This window comes from Amblyomma mixtum, chromosome 5, assembly GCF_055824585.1.
Source record: "Amblyomma mixtum isolate Tamu chromosome 5, ASM5582458v1, whole genome shotgun sequence".
In the NCBI taxonomy this organism is placed as follows: domain Eukaryota; kingdom Metazoa; phylum Arthropoda; class Arachnida; order Ixodida; family Ixodidae; genus Amblyomma; species Amblyomma mixtum.
The window spans coordinates 35416692-35438348 of record NC_143016.1 but is presented as its reverse complement, the minus strand read 5'-3'; the positions used below and the strand labels follow the sequence as shown (position 1 = coordinate 35438348).

Below are 21657 nucleotides of genomic sequence, written 5' to 3'. Positions count from 1 at the left end.
CTTCCGGTAAGGTTTTTATTTTTGTTATTGTCAGGTTTATTCTCCTCTCCGGATATGACGTGATAGCGTTTATGGGTAAATATGCGTATGCGGAATTGGTCGTTCTCTATTTTACATGCATCGCTCGCTTGGACTCCTCGTACCTCTCCTGGTTCAGCGGCGCAGCGGCTAAGCGGTGCGCCTCTGCCCTGCGATGGCAGGTGCTGCCATCGGTGGGGCTTGTGCGATTCAGGCTGCTCGTCCCGAGCAACCTCTTGGGACCGGTCATTAATTTAACTGTTGCCTGCCACGGCGGGCGATTTGCTCACATTCCGGTAGGCTGGTTGTGATGGCGCCGAAAGGTCACGTGCCCTAGGTGGGCCAATTAGGTGGCCAACCTAGGTTGCTCCTCTGGCGATTTTTTCGCGAATTTTTCGCTCATGGTCATCAACGCTGACACCGGCCTTTCTCGCCTGTTTCTTAACACTTTAGGGTTAAACTTTCGTATACGTCTAGATGCCCATAAATGACTGTAGTTAATATGGGACACAAACAATCATAGCATGCCTGTACAGCCGGACTTTATGCCTCACCGAGCACTTGTTTCGGGTAAACTAATGATGCAACGGAAAAGCCAGACAAAGCAGATGTCGACAGAGTGCACAGTCGTCTCGCGTAGAGTACAGTCCGGGTAGGTAACGTAATACATTAAGATGGCAAGAGCTGGCCGTTTAATTTCTCTTTTGACAGCGACGCAACTGTACGTCGCACAGAGGTCCGCATACGTTTGGGAGCAACAAGTTTCGTACGAGTCAACAGACCCGAACTAAAGTGTGCTGCTTTTTCTGTTTTCTTGTTTCTCTTCGATCCACGAACACTCCTCATTTCTTGTGCATTCTCCCGCGTTTGTGCGTCGAGGATAAAGCCTCGGCTCAGTGCTCACGCTTAACGACCGCGATGCCTCGAAGCTCGATCGTTCCACGAACTCCACGGTCTCCCTTCAAGCCCGGCGGCTGTACACGCTGGCGAAATTTCCCATTGCGCGTAGTCGCGCAACATTGCGCGGCGTTTCTTGCTCGTATAAGCTGGCTCTGACCCGATGCAATGCGTACTCGCGAATAAGAAGATAACAGCTCGTGAAGTGAACGAGTATGGTGTGCTACGAACACGCCAGCGATGTTACGACTTTTCTTTCAGAGTGGTGAAATTCGTGTGTTCTAGCAATACCATGAAGGGTGCTAAGGAGGCCGTTCATTTATTCCGTTTGGCTTTGTACTTACCTAACGACGGTCGTATGAAACAGGACCATGTAGGGAGACTGCAAAGAGCCTGATATTTTATTCATGCACATGGCTTGTACGCTGATGTGGGGCAAGAGAAGTAACGATGAAGCGAATGCGGACAGAGAAAGAAAAAACATGGGTTGCAGGACTAAGAAAGCAAGAAATGCAAATATATCTTGAAAGAAGGCGAACTTTCTGCCCCTTCTTGCGAGGAGACCCTTGTCTTCGTCCCACGCCTCGCCCTTTGCATAATGTGACCAGGAAAGGGAGACTTTGTAAATATCTTTTCCCAAAGGTCACAATCCCCCCTTATTTTATCAAAGGAGGCAAATTTTGAAACCTTATTGTCACTCTTGTCAGTGCATACAGCCTGTGGTTCTGTGCATCATTCGCTAATGACAGCTTTTACCTTCAGCCTTTGAAGATCAAGTAAGTTTACACTTAATACGAATGAAGTTCAGTACAGGTCAGTTCGGGAGTTGGTCTCACTGTAAAACATGGTTTTCAGAACGTTGTTTCATTGTTGCTTTCATCGTGAAAATGTGGTAATGCTCAAGCCTCCTTCAGACACTTTCTAGTTTATTTTTGTGAGGAACATTAAACTGACTGACATTACACTGCATAGTTAAGCGACAGCGTAAATGTCTTGCTTAGCATGCCGAACTGAGTGCATACATTTATGGCCAACGTACTGGCAGTGAATAGTCTGTTTTCTTCCATTAAAGGAAACGTTGCCCATAAGGGTTTTAGAACTGATCACAAATTTCAAGAGAGATGTTTTCAATATTTTCTGAATGATTTCTTAATTTTCGAAGCTATTCGGTGGACATAAGATAAGATGCACTCCAGGGTACAAGCCCTGTCGCTGTTAGAAATTGTTTACAGGAAAATTTTGCAAAAAAAGAAAGTTGATAATCAAACCAAAAGCTCGATTTTTTTAATACTTTTTACTGCACTAGAGTATTCTGAAATATGCATGTTCTTTTAGCTGTTTGGGAACGAAAATTGAAAAAGAAGGAACCATAGGTAGTCTGTATTACGCGATATCCCGTAACACATGAGAGGAAACTGCTTGTTCGCACCAGACACGATAACGCCTAGCGTGTCAGAGTTCACTGCTCGAAATGTGCTGCGCGGAGTTGACTGAACGCAGCCTGAGGCTCTGCGCCGGCGACCGACGACTTCCTGATGAACCAGCGCGCTTTTAAATATCCCGATATCAGCGTGTCACTCTATGAGTTGCGTAAAAAGACACTGCCGTGACAGCCGGTTGATGAATGACGAAGAAGGAACGAAAAAGAAAAGCCGAGAAGAGCGCAAGATGGCACACATAAAAATTCAGTTGCGAGTCTGCGTAGCAGATAGCAACGAACACAGAATCCGTAAGAGACGTGTGTTCTGGTCAGTGCGCTGACATTTCGCACCGGCGCTTTCACTAGCTTTCTGGGTTCATTTCCAATCGATACGTAAGCGATGGCTGTGTGAGCTTACTGAGAATAAGGAGTCTCTCCGAATACGTCAGCAGTCAATCTTGCTAAAGGTGTGGAGCAGACTCTTCCGCATCAGTACATTCGCGATATAAACCCAGGACATCTGCTGTCCTACATATAAGCTTCCGGGGTGGCAATGAATATGTAGCGCACAATCTCCTGCCATGCATAAGTTTTCATTAGTCCTGTGAAGTAACATAAAGATAGAACATAAATAAACGTCTGCCTACTTGGGTAAAGTCTACCTGTGCGGTCATCGGATCTCCCAAAGCTGTGGCTGCGCCTACAAAGAAGTCCTTCCTCCACAGAAAAAAAAGTTAGTACAGCGTGAATGGGAAAGGACAGGAGAACGAGGAACACAAACGACAACCCAGGCGCAGAGTTTCAACTGTTCCAACTCCTCTCCTGTCCCATTCCCGCAGTACTAACCTTTTTCTGCCATGAAACAACTAGCCCGCATGAACGTTCTCCTTCCTCCGCGTTCGTCTGAGGCTAAATGGGCCACAGCTTCGTTCCTTATACATTCTTTGCTGCTTTTAGCCACACACTTTTATCTACTTGTAGTTCCCCCATTCCCAATGATACAGAAAATGTGCCTGTTTTTTTTCGCATAAAAACATCGCTCGCGCTCGATAACGATTTATTCCAACTTATACCCCCCCCCCCCCCCCCCCTCCCTCTTGCGCTCACAACGGCATGAATGAACACCAAGAATGTTCGGTGCAAAGACTTACTGAGGTCTCTCCGGTGCCACAAATCGCGCTGCAAACACCCCCCCCCCCCCCCCCCCCCCCCCCCCCCCAAGGTGAGGAGGATCGCTGTAGACACTACATCCACCCATTATCTGTTTCCATCTGCGATCCTGTTACTCCCGTTACAACCTTCGTTCGGACCTTGCTTCCGACCGAAGCTATTCGGTGTTCTCTGCCAAATCATTTGAATCACCAGCCTCGCTGCTGCCGCCGCAGTTCCATCCAGTCCAGATACATAGACAATCTGCGCGCGCAATTCGCACTCTTGCTGCTTACGTGTCGCACGTGCTGCGACGTCCTCGCGGAACGGGTAACCCAATCTCCCTCCTTCCGCCCCCGGGGCAAATGGCACTCAGTCAAGGTGGCCAGAGCCAACCATCAAGAAAGGAGGGGGGCACAGGGGGCGAAAGGTTAGCACGGCGGCTTTGAATGCGTCCCGTTGTTGTCCGGCCCACACACACACACACACACAGCCCTCTCTCCCCCGTCGTCTTTCAGTGGCGCGTGCCGGAAAGTCGAAGCAGAAGCCGTGGTTTCGCCACGACGCGGACACGCCGCATTGATGAGCGACGCTTAATCAAAACCGGCCAAGAGAATCGTCGCCGGCGTACAGTGTGCCGAGAGTGGAACGGTCTTCGTTCTGAGGCCTCTGCTGCCAGAGATACTCCTCCTCCGGGGTCCAAAGGCTGTTGGAAGCGATGTACCAGTGAGTGGCAGTTATGTGCACGTTTAACGTGTTTTGAACGAGCAGCGTGTTCGCGGAATAGATGACCTTATGGGGAAGAACTACAACTCTCAACAGCACCACGGCGACAGCGCCAGCAGCAGCGGTGATAGCAACAACGTCGGGTGAGTGGGAAATGCTCGCAAGCATGCAATCGCCGCTACTTCAATGGAATTGCACGCATGACCAGTTCTTATTCTTGTGGGACGGAGGCAACCCGATACTTTTCAAACCATGCTCACCTTGCCAGCTCAGGGGACGCCGATTTTGGGCTTTCTTCTTGTTTCTTTTTTGCTCCCTGCACACCGATGTTTTACTGCACGTTTTGCTTTAGGGTGTAATAATATTTAAGCTTTGAGCGCTGCTTTTATTTTCACCTTCGTTTAGCTCTGACGTCGGTTATTTTCCTCACTCCTCGTTATTATTTGTTCCTGTGCATAGCGGCTACGCCTGCATAAAAATTCGAATGGTTTTAGCTTCCTGGTGTGTGTTATTATTCAATCTGTTGTAGTGGTTACTGGGCCTCAGCAACTCTCAACACAGAACATGCACCAGAATCTTTCCGAAAGCAAATTAGAAGCAACCATGAAGTCTTCAGAATAGGGAGCATGTACGGTTTCAGGTTATAGAGAAGTTCAGAAATCGCAGAAAAGAGTAATGTCGTGGCCAAGGACCAAATTATGATGCTCTCTACCTTAATTCCAACCTTAATGCGTCCTTTCCCAAAAAAGACGTTTTTTTTTCTCTCTTAAGACGAAGAATTTCGCCCCTATATGGCAAAATAAGCGAACAGCTGCAGTTCGTCTATGAGGTGCTCAAGAAGAAAGTAATTGCACTTTGCACAGGTTTGGGCTAGCCTTAGAAGCGGTTCTCTCAAGAACTAAAGTAGCGGGGCCATGGCGCATCTGTAATTTTGTTCTTTCTTGTGATGTATTAGTGATTTATAACATTTTTCTTCTTGACGTTTACCTCTTTACTTTTTATTTGGTTGACAGCTTATATGCTTCCAAGAGAAGGGAAGCGTAGCAGGGAGTGGCAGAAAGTTAGGTTGGCGGATGAGATTAAGAAGTTTGCGGGAACAGGGTGGCCGCAGCTGGCAGGGGATAGGGTTCATTGGAGAGATATGGGAGAGGCATTTATCCTGCAGTAGGCGTAGTAAGGCTGATGATGATGATGCTTCTCCAGCAATCAGTTATTTGTAAAGTAATTAGGAAAAAATTGCGCAGTTCAACGACTTGATGTACTTGGTTGGGAACAGAACAAAAGATAGGGTTGCCAATAACTTTTTTTTTTTTTGGGGGGGGGGGGGGGGGTGATTACACTCATGTTAAATGTATACAGTTAAGCGAGCTGAAGCTGTAGGTGAGAGGCGTCGTAATCTAGGACTCTGGACTGCTTTACATTATTCACGGTTCTTAAACGTGCACTGGTATAGCATAGCACACCGAAGGTATTGCATTGCCCCTCATTTGAATGCGATCCGCGTAGCCGGAATATTATCTCGGCGACCTTGTGCTCAAAAGCAGAACGCCTTTAAATACACCGCCATAGGAGGTGCAATAAAAATTCCAAAAACGGATTCAGTAGTCGATATCAATGAAGTAGCTTCTTCTTTAGCGCGTTACTTTGTTTAATTAATTCTCGACGCTAAGCATTGGAAGCATAATTTTTGAACTGTCGTTGTACTCTGTCGGTGCTGCCTGCAATACGAAGTTGCGATTTTCAACGCATATAAACCGCTGCATGCATTGCGCAGGGCCCCGAAGTTTTTCGCAAAATCTCTCAGTTTGCGCGGAAGAAATGTTCCTGCTTCCTTGATTTCTTCTCTCAGGGTATCACTCGGATTTCTGTGTGAATCGCGCATACAAAAAACAAGCTGCTCGATAGTGCGTGTTTTTCCTATGCTATGCCACTTTTTGCTCTCTAAAGGTGATATTCAGCTGAATGAATAGTGTCCAGATGAACTGCTTAAGAACTTCTTTATTAATCGTAATTGCTATTGCGGGTATTAGAGGTGAAATATAAGAATGAAAGGACCGCAGTATTAAGAACAAAGGCTCAGTGTTACTTGATACTCGTTAGTAAACCATTAAATTTATTTTCTCGTGACGTGTAATTGGGAGCAAACGATGTCATCTTGGGACGAAAAAGAATATTCGCAAAATGTCGAATAATTTCCGAATTTATAGCTTGAAGTGTTAATCTGTGTGACCAAAACACATCTCCCGACGTCGCACTTCCGCGGAATTTTGTTTCTATTTGATTAAAGCTTTGATTTACTGCTGGAGCGATTTTTGCATATCATATGCATAGTCTGCAAGCAACTTATTAGCTGTCGGTGGCGGTTTTCACGGAATCTTTTTTAAACCAGGAACCTCTAAAAATGACACTGTGTTGTAAACAGAAGCTGAAAACCTTCGGGAGCTGCTGAAATGTGCAATGTTCACTTTATACGTGCACAGAATTGTGACTTTGCAGTAACGTTGAAAGTTTCAACTAAAATTATTTCTTCCCCTTTTCATTTTCTCTTCTTATGAACAATGATGCCGCAATGTTTAGCTGCGCACAAACATTGCACAGTCATGAACATTTGGCGTGCTTCACAAAGCCATTGGTATACGAAAGTTTAGTTAGGGATAGGCTGGTACCAGTGCGGTGGTAATAACATCCGCCAATAAGCCTAAATTCAAGGTGGCAACCAGTAATGGCGCCGTCATAAGTGTACGAAAATATTCATGAACGCCTGGGAGGATTATCGAAGCCATTTGTAGGTGAACCAGTGTCGCTTAATCCAATTGCCCAGAGAGGACCGAACCTCTGGCCGTTCATGGACCGGATGCACTACGCTTACGAGCGGTTTCTTGCACCTAACTCCTGGTTCTAGATCCTCAACTTCCACGGATTCCTTTTAAGTCGAGAAGGCCATTTTTTCTCGCGGTGGACGCAATACACTGAGCACATTTGAGGGAGGCAAAGAGAGAATGGACAACGCTGTTGCTTTAGAGAGTGGCAATCGATGGCGGTATGCTGGAGAGTCGCAAGTTTCTACATTTCTGGCCATATTTTCCTCTGGTGCCTCTATCCTAACCATGCTTTACAGATCTAGGCATTGTGAACTACATGCTGTTGCTGGAGGACTAAGCGAAATACTGCGATCAAAACTAAAGCAGATGAGACAGTTTATCCGTGTTGACTCCTAATATTTTTTTTCTTTACTGAAACTAATCGTCCGGTGTATTTGTGCCGCTCAGAAACGAATAGAACAAGCGAAGCCTGCAAATGCAGTCAGATATAAGTCGACGACACCAGGTCAATGTCGCGTCATTAGAGAGCTCTTATTATCCGCCTGGTACGTTGGCTTCATTAAGGGGCTACCAAGGGTATCGGATAAGGAACACTAAGAAACGACATCGCCACAGCCCTGGCAAAATCGTTACCTTTCACTGGGCACTGATGCAAAAGCTACAATCCCTACGCACGCCTGGCTAGACTGCGGCAACTCGGAAATTTATGCAAAACAGGTTCTTCGGCAGTCCAGTTCATTTATTTTTTACGCAAGTATATACTAAGGCGTACGTATCGACATAATAACGCTGCTGTTCTTTTGACTCGCCGCTCCGCCAAAAAAAAAAAAAAAAATTGAAGCCATCCGGGTGCCGACGTGCGTAATGACTTAAATAACACACCACGAGGATTAAATAACGTCCAGACTGGCAGCCATGAAAAGTGGTCGCACGCATGTGCCTCGTGCCCTTTTCCTCATTGCCTCACCTCAAAGAGCGCTTCGAGCGACGCATACTAAACAACGCTACGGCAGCCGCGATCACGCCGTGATGGTTCGTTTACGCAGCCGCCTCCGCGCCTTTGGTTTCTGTTTTTCCTCCTGCGTCAGCCGCGATACAGGAAGTCGCGATCGAAATCTATGCAGAGCTCAACTTCTCTCTCTCTCTCTCTCTCTCTCTCGCAGGTCTCCTCCTCCTCCTCTGCTCACGTATCGGCGCTCTGCAAAAGCGGCAGCCGTGCGATCGCCAATGCGTGCCCTGACCTTGACACTCTTTCTGGCTGGGCTGTACTTGGCGCTCCTGCTGCCCAAACAAGCAGCCGCGCAGGAAGACACTGCGGCCACGACCCCAGCCACTACCAGGGCGCGGCCGCCCTCAAAGCCGCGTGAAAAGGGTATCGCCAAGCACATCTGCAAGGGCACTCAGAAGTTTACCAACACCGTCAACCTCCTGCTGACGTTCGGCAAGAAGGTACTCGAAGACCCGAGGCCGCTGAAGGTCGGTGAAGACCTGGGTCTCAACGTCACGCTGAACGACCTGGACACCCTGTCGCTGCGAGGGAAGCCGGAGACCTTCTGCAACGAGAGCGTCGCCGAGGCTTTCCTGCCGCTCAGGCTGTCGCCTTCGATCGTCCTGCACCGCAGGCGATCGCTCCTGTACGCGCCCAACACGGAGAAGAACGTCTCGTATACTCTCAGCGGACTCGAGATGGACGTGGTCGTGCAAGTGGACCGGACAGACCCGGACCGCCACGTGACGATCACGTCGCTCGACATCGTGTACGTGGAATCGGTCGAGGTCGAAGTGAAGACGTTCGGGCCCATCACGGGCAGGCCCATCACCTTGTTTTTCGAGCGCCCGCCGACGAGCTTGAAGCTAGCGATACTCAAGCCCATAATCCACGCCGGCTTGCAGAGGATGATTGATCGCGGAGGGTTCAAGTTAGGGTAATAAAACGCTTGTTAATTTATGTAACCAGTGAAGAGGCGTCAGTCCTCGTCACAGGTTTATGTAGAAAAACAGTGTATTAACAGCCCCAAAAGAGCCTAAAGTCACCACCTTCGCTTCTACCTTTCGGCACAGAAATATCGCACGAACGAAAAATGCGTCTTTCACAAATATCGCAGTTTCTGGCAGGGGTGTCTGATTCGTGCAGGCGTATGGTGAGATGTAATGCCACAATCCTTAGCTAACACAAGTGGGTTAGTCCGATGGAAACACACGCTCACGCACACACACACAAACTGTTCACAGCAATAGACTCATCCAGGGTTTGTTGGAAGCACTGACGCATAATTCCAAGTTTTATTGGCTCTACAATTGGCACTCATAAAGAAAAGCCAAAGCGAATAGAAATGCGTGAGAATAGTCGATACAGTCGTCTGATCAACAATCTTTTTTTTTTTTTACATGGGCATGCAAGGAGAGGTTTGTGGTCTGACAAAGGCCCCAGCTATTCCTTTTCGCGTAAGGAAACAAATCACACTAAAACTGACCACAGGATGCTCGAGGAAAGAAAGCTGCAAAACAAAGCGCACGCCATAAAGGCTAACAGTAAATGCAAAATGAACACTAAGCAGTAAGTAAGCATAATCATAATAACTGTAGAGTAAACAATCTATATGCACTAAATGAAAAATAAATAATAAGGAAGGACATAAGGACGTAACAATGAGATAACAATCACAGACTTACGAAGGTAATATGGAAAACTGGTTGTCGGATAAATGCTGCAGCAATGAACTAAAGACGAATACAACTGAAGAACAAAGAGGCAGATGCCCCTCAAAAAAGGCCCTCCAGCCAAAGGCGCCGATCAGCTCTCATGACTTCGAGGTTAATCTCCTTGCACCTGCTACCCTTTCCCCACCTGTAAGCTTTTGTGCTAGTGGATTAGCCACAGAGACTAGTGTGGCAGATGATTAAGAACGGATTAATCACGACGGCGTGAAAATAGGCCGGAAGCCCTCCTTTGAGGGGCATTTGCCGCTTCGTTCTTGTGTTGTACCCGACTGTAGTAATTACCAGGTATGTCGCTGTCCTCGAGGGAACCTTTCAGCGCCATGACTGCTCATTTTTCCAGCGCAGGTGTCTTCCATCGATCTGAAATGGTTTTTTTTGTCAAGGGCGTTCAAGCCCCCGTTCAATCGCGCCCTAAAATTGCCGCGTATTGGTCATTCCAAAGAAAGGTGGGTTACACTCTCACTCTCAAGGCAACACATACATCGTGGCCTGTCTGTGCGGCAAATTCCATGTAAAAAGAGTTTCGTGCAGGCTGTTCCCAACAGAAACCGGCGAATGAGAGTTTCCACGCCTTTGTTGAGAGACAGAGGAACTCTAAACCAAACACATTGGATCGATGAAATATAGGTCAGGACTCGTACGCTTTAGCTCAAACCATATCATTTCGCTCATACCAACAAGTGTGCACTGCAGAAGACGGTGCACTCCACATCCCGACAATGGAAAGACAGAAGTAGTAGTATTGGTATGAGGTCGACTAGCCGCTGCTTGTGCCTGGATGTTTGCAGGAGTTAGGCAATGTCTGGGTATCCACTGGAAGACAACAATGTGATTCTCTGTGGTAGTCTTCGAAACTGCTTTAAGTACATCGCATGCAAAAACTGTTGTTACGGGACATTGAAAGAGCGCTATCTGGGGGTCTTAATGCGGTCTGTAAGTCGCTGAAACTTACCCGCATACGCGTATCTCGTACCAACCATATGATTTGCAATGCCAAAGCGTGGCGACCAATAACGCTTTCAAAGAGTGTTCAGAATGTGTTTGAAGAGAGCCCAGCTAGAGTTCACTCTAGTCGAATCACAGCATACAGCACGAAGCCCAACTGCAACGAGTTGCTGCAATCCTTAACAAGGCATATCGAAGAGAGAAACCCTGTGTGTTCAAGCGTGTTTTACACTGGTTCTCGGATTCCTCGCTGCACATTATTATACGCCGCCCATCCCCTATTGTTAGGAATATAGTAGTGTTGACATTCAAGAGATGGCGCTTTTATAGCATCGCGTAGCTGCTTCGGCGTTCAAAAAAAAAGGCGCCTTCTAGTATTCACTATTACCAGCTGCACACAGTGCGCTAAAAGAAACGTGTTCATCTATTACGCCAGGGATAAAAACTACTTTGTTACAGTGAAACTCGGAGGTGCGATCATTATGCGAACGTTTTCATCGCGTAAGAATTTTTATTTTATTTATTTGATCCTTCAGGCAATATACCGCTAATGCCCACGAGGGGAGACAAAAGGAGGTGATTGACCTCCTGACTGGTTCTTATCCTCGCATGGGTGCAGCAGCAGGGGCGGTCTTGCAGTTTACAAACGGGAACATTAATTACAACACAATTTAACGCAGCAGAAACAAAGTCAACTTGCAGCACTGCTAGAGAAATACAAACACGTGCAGTAATGTATACTGCAACAGAGAAATTCATGTACACTATTCAATACGAAAAAAGTTTTTCCTCTAATCGTAAAACATTGCAGCGCTTCGAACAGAACGAGCAATACACATTGTGCCATGTACGGTACATTGCACAACAGACTCGCACAATATTGTGCACAGACTTGCAGAATAGCCTTACGCGGAGCGTAAGGCTATTGTTTGCAGCACCAATTATAAAATGATGCATTACACAGATACATGATTAGATAGTGCATTGTTTGGGTTCCGTTGTTTGCACGAGGCCTAATCACCGCAACTGAATTCTGACACAAGCTGTAGACAGTAGATCAATTCAGGTGTGTGTTAAGAAAGTTGTCATAGTTATTATTTCGTTAGAAATAAACATACACAGTTCGTAGATGCTTTTTAAGGTATTATATGAGACTGTGTTCTTTACATTGGACTTAATACCACCCTCTTATAGTAAATATGGCCAGCGGCGTCTGAGGTACACAGGTGTGAAACAATGGAACAACTTCCCCAGGCCGTTCCTCCTACTTTTTATAGATGAAACAATAGCATTGAAAAAATATTTTAGGCGCAGATTTCTGGACCATGGTGCTGTGATGTAATAAATAAAATAAATGTATCTGGTAGTAGGCTGTCTATACACATTGGTTAACAGGTGTGCAATGTATATCATATACTGTATTTCGATATTATTGTTCTTGCTCTTAAAAGTGTGTTACTAGGATTCCTAAAATTGTACATTGCACAACAGACTCGTTTAAATCACTCCGCGTGAGGCTATTGTTTGCAGCATCAGTTATAAAATGACATGCATTACACAGAAACATGATTTGATAGTGCATTGTTTGGGTTCCGTTGTTTGCACGAGGCCTAATCACCGCAACTGAATTCTGACACAAGCTGTAGACAGTAGATCAATTCAGGTGTTTGCATAATAGCGTTAATTATGCAATATTGATTATGGTATGAAAAAATCATTTTTTAATTTTTATTGGTTGCATGAGATGTGCAATAATTTTTTTTCCTTGTTTATGTTGTTGAGTTCGTGCGTGCACTATTCATGCGCCACTATTCACACGTACGTAGTTTGCGTCCGAAACTACCCTTCGGCTATGAATCCGCTTAACTTTGTATATTAGAAGATATACCTTCGAATGACAATAAATTGAATTGAATTGAATTTTTACAAATTTTATTATGCTAATATTAAGGGGACACTTCAGTTCCGTCTTTGAAGGTATGACGCAGCTGCGTTAGTGGCTCCCTTCAGCGGCTTCTCTTCACAGACAGTCACTGTTGTTTGTTCACATGCACACATTTACCACAATTATCAGAACACATTTCCACATTCTTCTCTTTCAACTCTTCCTCACAGCAATTCACGCAAATTATGTCACTCTAGTCAGTATCTCACTAACTAGCGCGTCTCCAGTTCACACCACTAATTACCCCATTGCTATAAGCTTCAAATTAAGCCGACAGCACACACACATCCTCCTTTTGCACCCAAGCCAAGTCATCGGGCCCACGTGGCCTAGGTGGTAGCGTGCCTGGGTGGCAACCTAAGCGTTGTGCGTTCGAATCACGAGTAAAAGTTATGGAAGATTTTATTTGCATGGAATCAATAACTTTATAAAGTTCCGTCCGTCGGTTGAGACATGCGCAAACGTTTGATTCACATTACAAGCCCTCCCTATGGGTATACGCCGGTTCTGCCGTTGAACGGAACCCTTAACGCTGTCGCGTTAAAATTAACCGGGCTGGTAGTGACTGCAAGGCTGATATTCTTCCATGGAAGTTTCCTCACAAGCGTAAATACAGTACATCTAGAAAGTAAACCGCTGAGCGGCAAATTTCATCATATCGGTTTTCCAACTGCTCCTTCGATCGACAACTCGATCGTTGGAGTCATTAGAAGCCATGGAGGATACGTTTTGCATCCTTTCCGAGCTTCCTAACTTGGCAGAATTTGAATGTTCTCGAAAACACTTAATGTCTGCGACTACATGTCCACACAGATGGCTCAGTTAACTAAACCAGTTCCACGGGGTCTGTGGTGACCCGGTGACGTCCATCTTGATGAAGGTGAAGACGACCTACCACACTTCCTCAACTTCCTCCCGATAAACTCAAGGAGCATCCCAAGGGCTGCTCTTGAGTTCATCAGCCAAGAACCTCCTCATTAATGGCCAGTTTCCACAGATTCCAAAGCAGCCCTTCAAGACCTGCAAGTTGCACTAAACGCGGGCCGCATGAACAACTCGTTGCAGATTTGCGAGGTGTACCACTGCGCGATATCGAAATGTCATGACTCAAGATAAGATTTTTCAATCCACCATGCAAATGTGGCTGCCCGATCTGCCCACAACGACGGACTTCAGGTAAATATTCCTGTATCAAGAGTTGACGCAGCGTGTAGGCTTCGCAGGTTGGCGCTGGAGCTCACACTTTTTGCGTGGAACACGGGCGAGTTTTCAAACCTTCGCCTTGGGGCATTGGACCCTGGACAGAGCCTTCATCTTCCCCATAATATAACACGCCACGAAGCAACATTGCTGCTACGTCTATGGCTCCGTGTTGATTTTGCAGAGCAATACACATTCCAGATTGGGAAGGCCGACAGCCCTGCTTGTGAAAGATGTGGCTGCGACGAGACAATCGTACATTTCCTGTGTGAGTGCCCTGCTTTTGCGACCGAAAGCTTCTGCGTTGTGCTCTGAACGGCCTCTATCCTCGCCCTTTAACAGAGGATAAGATACTCGGACTGTGATCACAGTAGTCGGCTGCCCTCAAGGCCTACAAGGCATTGTTGTGCTTCCTCAAAGCGAGTGGCTTGAGGAGCAATTGTAACGATACCCCTCGCTCCTTATCTCTTTCTCTTCTCAGTTCCATCATACCTCTTCCCCCGTGCAGGGTAGCCAGCCGCTATGCCCTTCTGCTTAGCATCTCTGCCTTTCTTCCTTCTTCCCCTTTCCCTTTCTCTCTCTCTCTATCTGACTAAATGCTGTTATATGCTGTCTGCTGCATGTGGCCACAGCTGTGGATACTAAATGGGCTTTCCGATCTTTAAGCAATTCTCACATCGGTAGTCCTCTGACCGCAGAAGTGGGCAACAGTCGCTTTGAATTAGAATCAAATTAAAGGACGCCTGAGCAAACTCCAGTATTCGGGCCTCCACTCTACTTCCTGATATTCTTTTTCTAGAAATTAAATGCGAATCAGACTGAATATTGATGTATTCCAAGTGTAAATTCTAGATTGGCAAAACTTTCGTCGCTATAATTTCGCGGAAACCCCTCACGGGTAGGCTTACAGCACAGGGTCTCCATCTGCCGCACTTCGCGCGATCCTGTTCCTTATGCCGCTCGGAACTCTAGGTGATAAGGATGAAAGCTGTATTATGTATCGCGAGCTTGATCAATTACTGATTGTGTTCTCAATGCTGTTGTTGTTTGGAAACTGCAGTGCTGGTGAGTGCAAACAATAATCTCGATTCTCCTTGCTGCGCGCATAGGTACTTCATGCCTTGGCGACGTCAGCTAATCGTTGATCCTATTTATACGGACCAAAAAATTGTGTGAGCTATGAGGTAGACCCTAATGAATCGTTCCAGATTTATTTTTGTCGCTTAAAATGTCTCAAGATGAACTACAGTTTGATGCCTGTAAAGTACTCGATGAAACAAGTACAGTTTTCCAGTTTATTATTTACTCTTTTACTATATACACTTGCGGTGACTTGCTATGCCATTCAGATGCAGAGCTCAAGATCAAGGATCGAATCCCTGCCGCGGTGGCTGCATTTTGATAGAGACTAAATGCGGAAACGTCTGCTTGACGCGTGATGAAAGCGCATCACAAGGACTCCTCCTGAGGGCAGCCTAAGTAGTACCATTTTTGTTTTAAAACGTAGCAAAAAAACTCGCATTTGTTTGTCGATGGTGACAACCTCGTGTGAGCCACTTTTTCGTTGCTGGAGGGTGTAAGGGAGTATAGAGAGGCAAGGAAGGAATCGTTGTCGGGCATTCGAAAATTCGAAAACAGCCGACGTGTAAGCGGAGAGAATCTGTGACGTCAACGACGAAAACAATTGTGCAACGGGTGAATGGCAAAACTATAAGTGTAACTTTCTGCATTTAGCATTGTAGGTAAGCTATACCTAGCGAATGACATGCTTTTTGTGCAGAAATGAAGCTAGAAAAGTCAGCCACTCACTGTCGCTTGAGTTTTAACTGATAAAGGTCCACGCTTTTGCGTTTCAAAAATTCTATTTACCACGTGCTGCCTTTAACATGAATATATGTTTCTAACAGTGTGTAGAGGTGGAAAGAGACAAAACGAGGTCGCTTTTATCGCGCTCTCTTTTCTCAGAGCAGTTAGCAGCGCCTTTACCCTCACTTTTTGAGCGGCTGATGAAAGGCACGTAAAGGCCCCTCCGCGGTGGCTCAGTGGTTACGGCGCTGGGCTGCTGACCCGAAAGACACGGGTTCGATCCCGGCCGCGGCGGCCGAATTTCGATGGAGGCGAAATTGCAGAAGTCCGTGTGCTGTGCGATGTCAGTGCACGTTGAAGAACCCCAGGTGGTCGAACTTTCCGGAGCCCCCCACTACGGCGTCCCTCATAGCCTGAGTCGCTTTAGGACGTAAAACCCAGATAAAATAAATAAACAAAGGCACATAAATAGTGTAAGGCCACTATGGCACGATTCTTTTGCTCGATTCTTTTCGATTATTATCATCCGTCCATCTGACTGACTGACTCCAGTAACAGCGAGGGCGTTGGGCAATAACCAAGTGCAAAAAGAATCAGAATTAAATGGAACTCGAATGAACTCATCACATCAGCCCTTGCACCCCACTTTCCATGGATAACAAACCACCATATCTCCATACTCGCATTCCGTAATAATACCTGTCATTACAGAGACAGAGGTACTCGAGGGAGAGTTTCTTACCGAGCACGGGGTGTAGCACACACACAGATTTGCTCTTCGCATTTCAGGAGACTGCGTCAAACCGCCCGCGAGCGCAGAAGCTTCGGCAAAACATCGCCAAGTGATATCTTCATGAGTTCTTTCGGAAGGTCGCTATCGTGGGGCGAATGCTTTATGCATTATATGGGGCCATTACGAATGACGCATCCTTTGCATTAACCAGAACGCACATTCTTCCTGGTTCGCTTCCTAACCAGTTGAGCAACTAGCGATAGAAGTACATGCTCCATGGATTAGAAACTGCCTATTAAACCACCGGCTATACGCCTCGCTGAGCCCGGGAAGCGGTAATAATGCCCAGAATGCCCTAATGTTTCATCCGCTCTGTTCTCCAGCTGTTGCGGTTCGATAATTGGAAAGAATGTACTTATTATTTACTTAGGTTATTCCTCAAATGCCCCGTAATGGGGTATTATTACATGAGGAATGGGCGCGAAGTACGGCGGTGACGGTTAAAGAAGATTTTCGATGGCGGTTTTGAATTCGTGATGGTTTGCCAACGAGGCGATGTGGGTGGGAAAGTGGTTCCAGCCCCGGCTGTGCGCACAGAAGTGACTGCTGAAATGTTGCATAATGGGCTTTATGACGGCTGTGGCGGGATAAACGATTGTCTGGAAGCATGAAGATGTTGTCCAACGCCAAAGTATTAAAAAACGTGTGTTAGAGTCAACGACGTGTTAGTTTACCGCTGGAAGCTAAGGTGCGGATATAAGCTGAAATTTTAAATCGGTTATACTAGTGCAATAAGAGTAGTTGAAAAGAATGTATATTTAAGTAGGTCGTTTATAGAAGGCTGCAGCACCCATACAGTGTTTGTCTAACCCCAAAGCCATCATGACTGAACGTGCAGTAAAGGTAGTGCCGACGGCACAGATATCGTCGGTATGACGTCGAACCTAGCGCGACTGGATGCTTTAGCAATCGCCCTTGCTACAGGATGATGATATGGCAGCGAGCAGGCAGGAAAAAAACAACGCGGCCTTTTCTTTTCCCCAAGGCGTGGCGGTGCCGGCGGAGCCGACCCCGAAGCGACGCGTACGTCGCCAGTGGCGCTTCATCTGCCGCAGCGACGACAGCTTCACGCAGCTGATGCGCAGCGTAATGGAGGCCAACCGCAAGCTGCTGCAGAGCACGGAGCCGCTGCGCGTGGGAGACAGCGAGAACCTGGGCCTCGTGTGGCTGAGGAACGGACGAGTCTACAACCTGCACACCATCAGGGTCGCTATCTCTCTTCCCTTGACCATTTGCTGGGGGACGCAGTAGACTAACGCCGTGAGAGCAAAGTAGGAGAGGTGCCATAAACTTCTCATGTGAACCGTACACTTCTTTAAGAAAACATTGTGGATGCAGCGACTGCACCTAAACAAATACACTAATAGCAAAACATTCTCCTCGCTATCGGCACGTACTGGGTTCGAGCTCCGGTGCCGATGAATACCAGCATTGTCTCCTAATTGCAGTAATGGTCTCCTATCCAACTGCTTCGTTTATTCAGGATGGGTACATTAATTTGAATTCGTCGAGAGAGGCCTTGGCAAACAGAGAAACTGGCCGGGCGACGGTTATGCTCATTGAGAAAACGTGTGGATCGGTTTCAGCGGGTTCAAACCGTATGCCTCCTAATGTACGGGCAGCCACGGTTGTAGTGACCTGATTTTGCGAGAAACAAGCGTGTTCCGCGCGCCATGTGTAGGTGTTCCTCACGAGAAACTAAGGCTACAAGTTCTATAAGGTCGGCTGTTTGGTAATATGTATGTCAACGTAAATACGCCACCAAACACTCAGGGAAAAGCTTTTGCTTCACTGTGGTCATGCCTTTTCGTTGATTTCAAACAACCTTGCGTCTAATTCAAAGTGTATTGCAACTGAATGTCAAAATGCCAAATAATAAATATATAAACTAACAGAAGGTACATCCCACTGAAGCGCAATGATAGTATAGAGGGTAATGCTTCAATGTGACGAAGAAGTGTCAATCTAAGCATTGCGTGGGCTGAAAGAGCTGTCACAGTATTTGTGTAGCGAGCAGGTTTTACGTTCAAGTGTCGTAAATAAGAGAAATAACGTCTACTCAAGGATCATCATCATCATAAGCCTGACTACGCCCACTGCAGGGCAAAGGCGTCTCCCATGTCTCTCCAATTCACGCTGTCCTTCGCCAGCCGCGGCCACCATATTCCCGCAAATATCTTAATCTCATCCGCCCACCTAATTTTCCGCCGCCCCCTGCTACGCTTGCCTTCTCTTGGAATCCACTCCGTTACCCTTAAGGACCAGCGGTTATCTGGCCTTCGCATTACATGCCCTGCCCAAGCCCACTTCTTCCTCTTGATTTCAACTAGGATATCATTAACGCGCGTTTCGTCTCTTACCCACTCCGCCCGCTTCCGATCTCTTAACGTTACACCTATCAATTTTCTTACCATGGCTCGCTGCGTTGTCCTTAACTTAAGCTGAACCCTCTTAGTTAGCCTCCACGTTTCTGCCCCATAGGTGAGTACCGGTAGGATACACCTGTTGTATACTTTTCTCTTACTCAAGGATGCTCGCGAGTAAAAACAGGCAGCAAAAAAGTTAAAAAAATAAACATACGCCGATGGGCCTGGTTGTTTTGAGCCCGAAAGCGAGGCGCATAGAAATGTTATTTGTGGGCATATAAAATGACAGGTGCCTCTGTGAGGGTATATTCAGCGAAACAGTCGCAGTCCGGAGCAAGAATTAAGATAGTAGCCTTCATGCCGTGTCTTCCAACAAGAACTTATGCTGCGCGTGCAGGTACGTGACACATTTCGCAGGGAATGCAACGAGACGACCATGAACCTCGTGTTCAGGCTTAGCCTCGAGAAGCCGTACATCGTGTTCGACCTGTCGTCGCCATTTGGCGGTGGCATGCTCGCCGGCAGCCGGCTCACGGTCAGCGTGGACTCCTTGGACGTCGACATAGGCCTCATCACGCCCAAGGTCAAAGGCAGCGCAGGTGGTGTCGAGGCGCAGGTTCCCTTCGCCGAAGTTCGCAGGGCGCACAACCTGCGGCTGGAGTTCACAGGCATGCCTCCGGCTACGACGGCGCTGACCTCTGTGCTGGCTCTGGTCCAACGCCTGGTGCCGTCCGTGCAGACGCGGCTCTTCGAGATAATCCTGTTTCGCATACTGAAGAACTACGTCGCCACCACGCCGCTGGCTTTTTGAGCTTCGGGAGTTCTGACCATGGGCTCGAAAACAAAGCGCCACTTGTGTATCCGGGAGCTTGGAGGCTACAATTGCATACCGTCTAATACACCGTGGCGGGGCATCCTCGACGTGACAAAATGTAGCGCACATCAAAGTAGAGCTTCTTTTTGATTACCAGCTCCGCACTTATGGTGTCACCGGCGCAGTTCGTCGGGAGTTATCATAGTCGGCGTTAGTGCTGGCAAAATTATGTCGCGCCGGAGGTTGCCGACATAATTTGTCGCACGATGAAGTGGTGATTAGTGCATTGCAATAACTTTGGTGCACGAAAAGCTGAAAAATAGATATCCAGTGATATTTTCAATGTTGTCCGCTTAAAATGTGGACTTGCTGCGATGAAGGAAGCATTGAGCTCGATCAGTGGTACACGTACTTTTCTTGCGCGAAAACAAACAATGGTGCACCCATGAAGCACTTTTCTGTGTTCTGCCATGTATCGAGATATCAGACTATGCGGCATATTTTTATTTTTCGCTAGCAGGTGTCATTGATGTACTGTTTGTGTTTGCAGGCCCATAGGAAAAGATATATTCCCGATGCCAAATAATGTATAAATTCACTCGTTTCAAAACAATCCTTAGTTAATTAATTCCAATTATAGACACGTTTATTTGGCCTTTGAGGGCGCAGTGTTTTTGATTAAACAGTTGTAAAGTTAGATTTTGCCTGACGCCGCTCTCCCTAAGCGACTAGCTCGCATTATCAGCCTCAGTATGTAGTGCTTGCGAAAGATGTGGATGTTTTTGAGCGTAATCTAGGTAGTGCGCACTTTTCGAACCGATACCTTGCACAAGAGCAGGATGTGGACATTTTGTTTGAATTATCTGACAATACAGAGCTGAGCGAAGATGAATGCAAATACACAAGTGATGAGAAACTCGTTTCGGAGTAGGCACCTGCGGGTGAAAGTGAGGCGAATAACGGCCAGCCTTGTTGTAGCACTGCTACTACGAGGTTCAAGGGTTTATAACAGCTAAAAAAAAGCCTAAGAAAAAAAAGCACGTGTTTGCGCGTAATAAAATTTCATACCTGACAAACAGTTAAAGGAACGCGGGCAGTCGTCCTCAGATGTCAGAGGGAAGCTACGTAAGCTCATGAACGTGAAAATATTTGCACATTCAATATTTGAGAATGACGCACGTGTTTTTGCTTGTTTGCTCACAAAACGCCGCAATGGAATCATGTAAAGCGGAAATAAAGAACCATGCAGTCCTGACTGACGAGCCTGAATGTATATATACAACGAAGGAATGGAGCCCTGTGAAATGGGCGACAGTAAGAATCCATTCTGGCTATATAATCCGTTGCCTCGACATACTGAGACCAGAAAACGCATTTGTTATTTTAGTTTAAACATACCCGTACTTTTGTATCTAGGCCCTAATTACAGCGGCAATAACTCCAGAAAGCCCAAGTGCAGCAATTCTGGACAAAATTTTATTTCCCATTCTTTTTTTTTATTTCATTATGCCGCATGCGACTTACAGGATTTAAATTTTTCCCAGATGTAGAGACAGGCTGTCTGGCACGTAAAAGAGAAATTGTAGGATCGGCAATAAGGATATTTCACATCCTCCTTTAAGGATATTTTCCGCAATCAGAAGTATTTTACACCTGCCCCACCTGGCCGCTTGTTTAGCGCGTGTTTAGCGCGTGTTATGCAAGTGCTGCCAGGAGTATAATGGGTGTATACCACGGGCAGTCCGTGAAGGTCTAAATCGAAGAGCGGATGAGGGCCACGACATGCGACGGCGGAGCTCGGTGCCGGGACGTAGACTGCTACGCATACTTCCTAAAAATGCCCGATATGAAGCAGCAACACCGCACTTTGTATCCGCGTATGCACACACAAGCACTGATACAGCCTCTGGCAATATTCTTCAAGAGACACGGTTTTCTTTTCAGCCATGTAGTGGGGTATACCCATAAAGCTTTAATCCACTTTAAGGTTAAGGGAACCTTGTACATACACGCACTTTACTTTTTTTCGCAACTC

General features: G+C 46.6%; 2 protein-coding genes across 2 annotated transcripts; both read left to right on the top strand.

Annotated features, from left to right (window-relative positions):
* Window positions 1–3977: 3977 nt before the first annotated feature.
* Window positions 3978–12064, top strand: LOC149341746 (uncharacterized). Its single transcript, XM_089543908.1, has 2 exons — window positions 3978–4353; window positions 8196–12064. The coding sequence occupies exons 1-2, from the start codon at window positions 4280–4282 to the stop codon at window positions 8959–8961; spliced, it is 840 nt and encodes a 279-aa protein (XP_089400034.1). The 5' UTR covers window positions 3978–4279; the 3' UTR covers window positions 8962–12064.
* Window positions 12065–14013: 1949 nt separating this feature from the next.
* LOC149341745 (uncharacterized) lies at window positions 14014–21040 on the top strand. The gene is made up of 3 exons (XM_089542022.1): window positions 14014–14111; window positions 17428–17648; window positions 19206–21040. Exons 2-3 carry the CDS (start codon window positions 17520–17522, stop codon window positions 19617–19619), a joined length of 543 nt encoding a protein of 180 aa, XP_089398148.1. The 5' UTR covers window positions 14014–14111; window positions 17428–17519; the 3' UTR covers window positions 19620–21040.
* The last annotated feature ends 617 nt before the right edge of the window (window positions 21041–21657 follow it).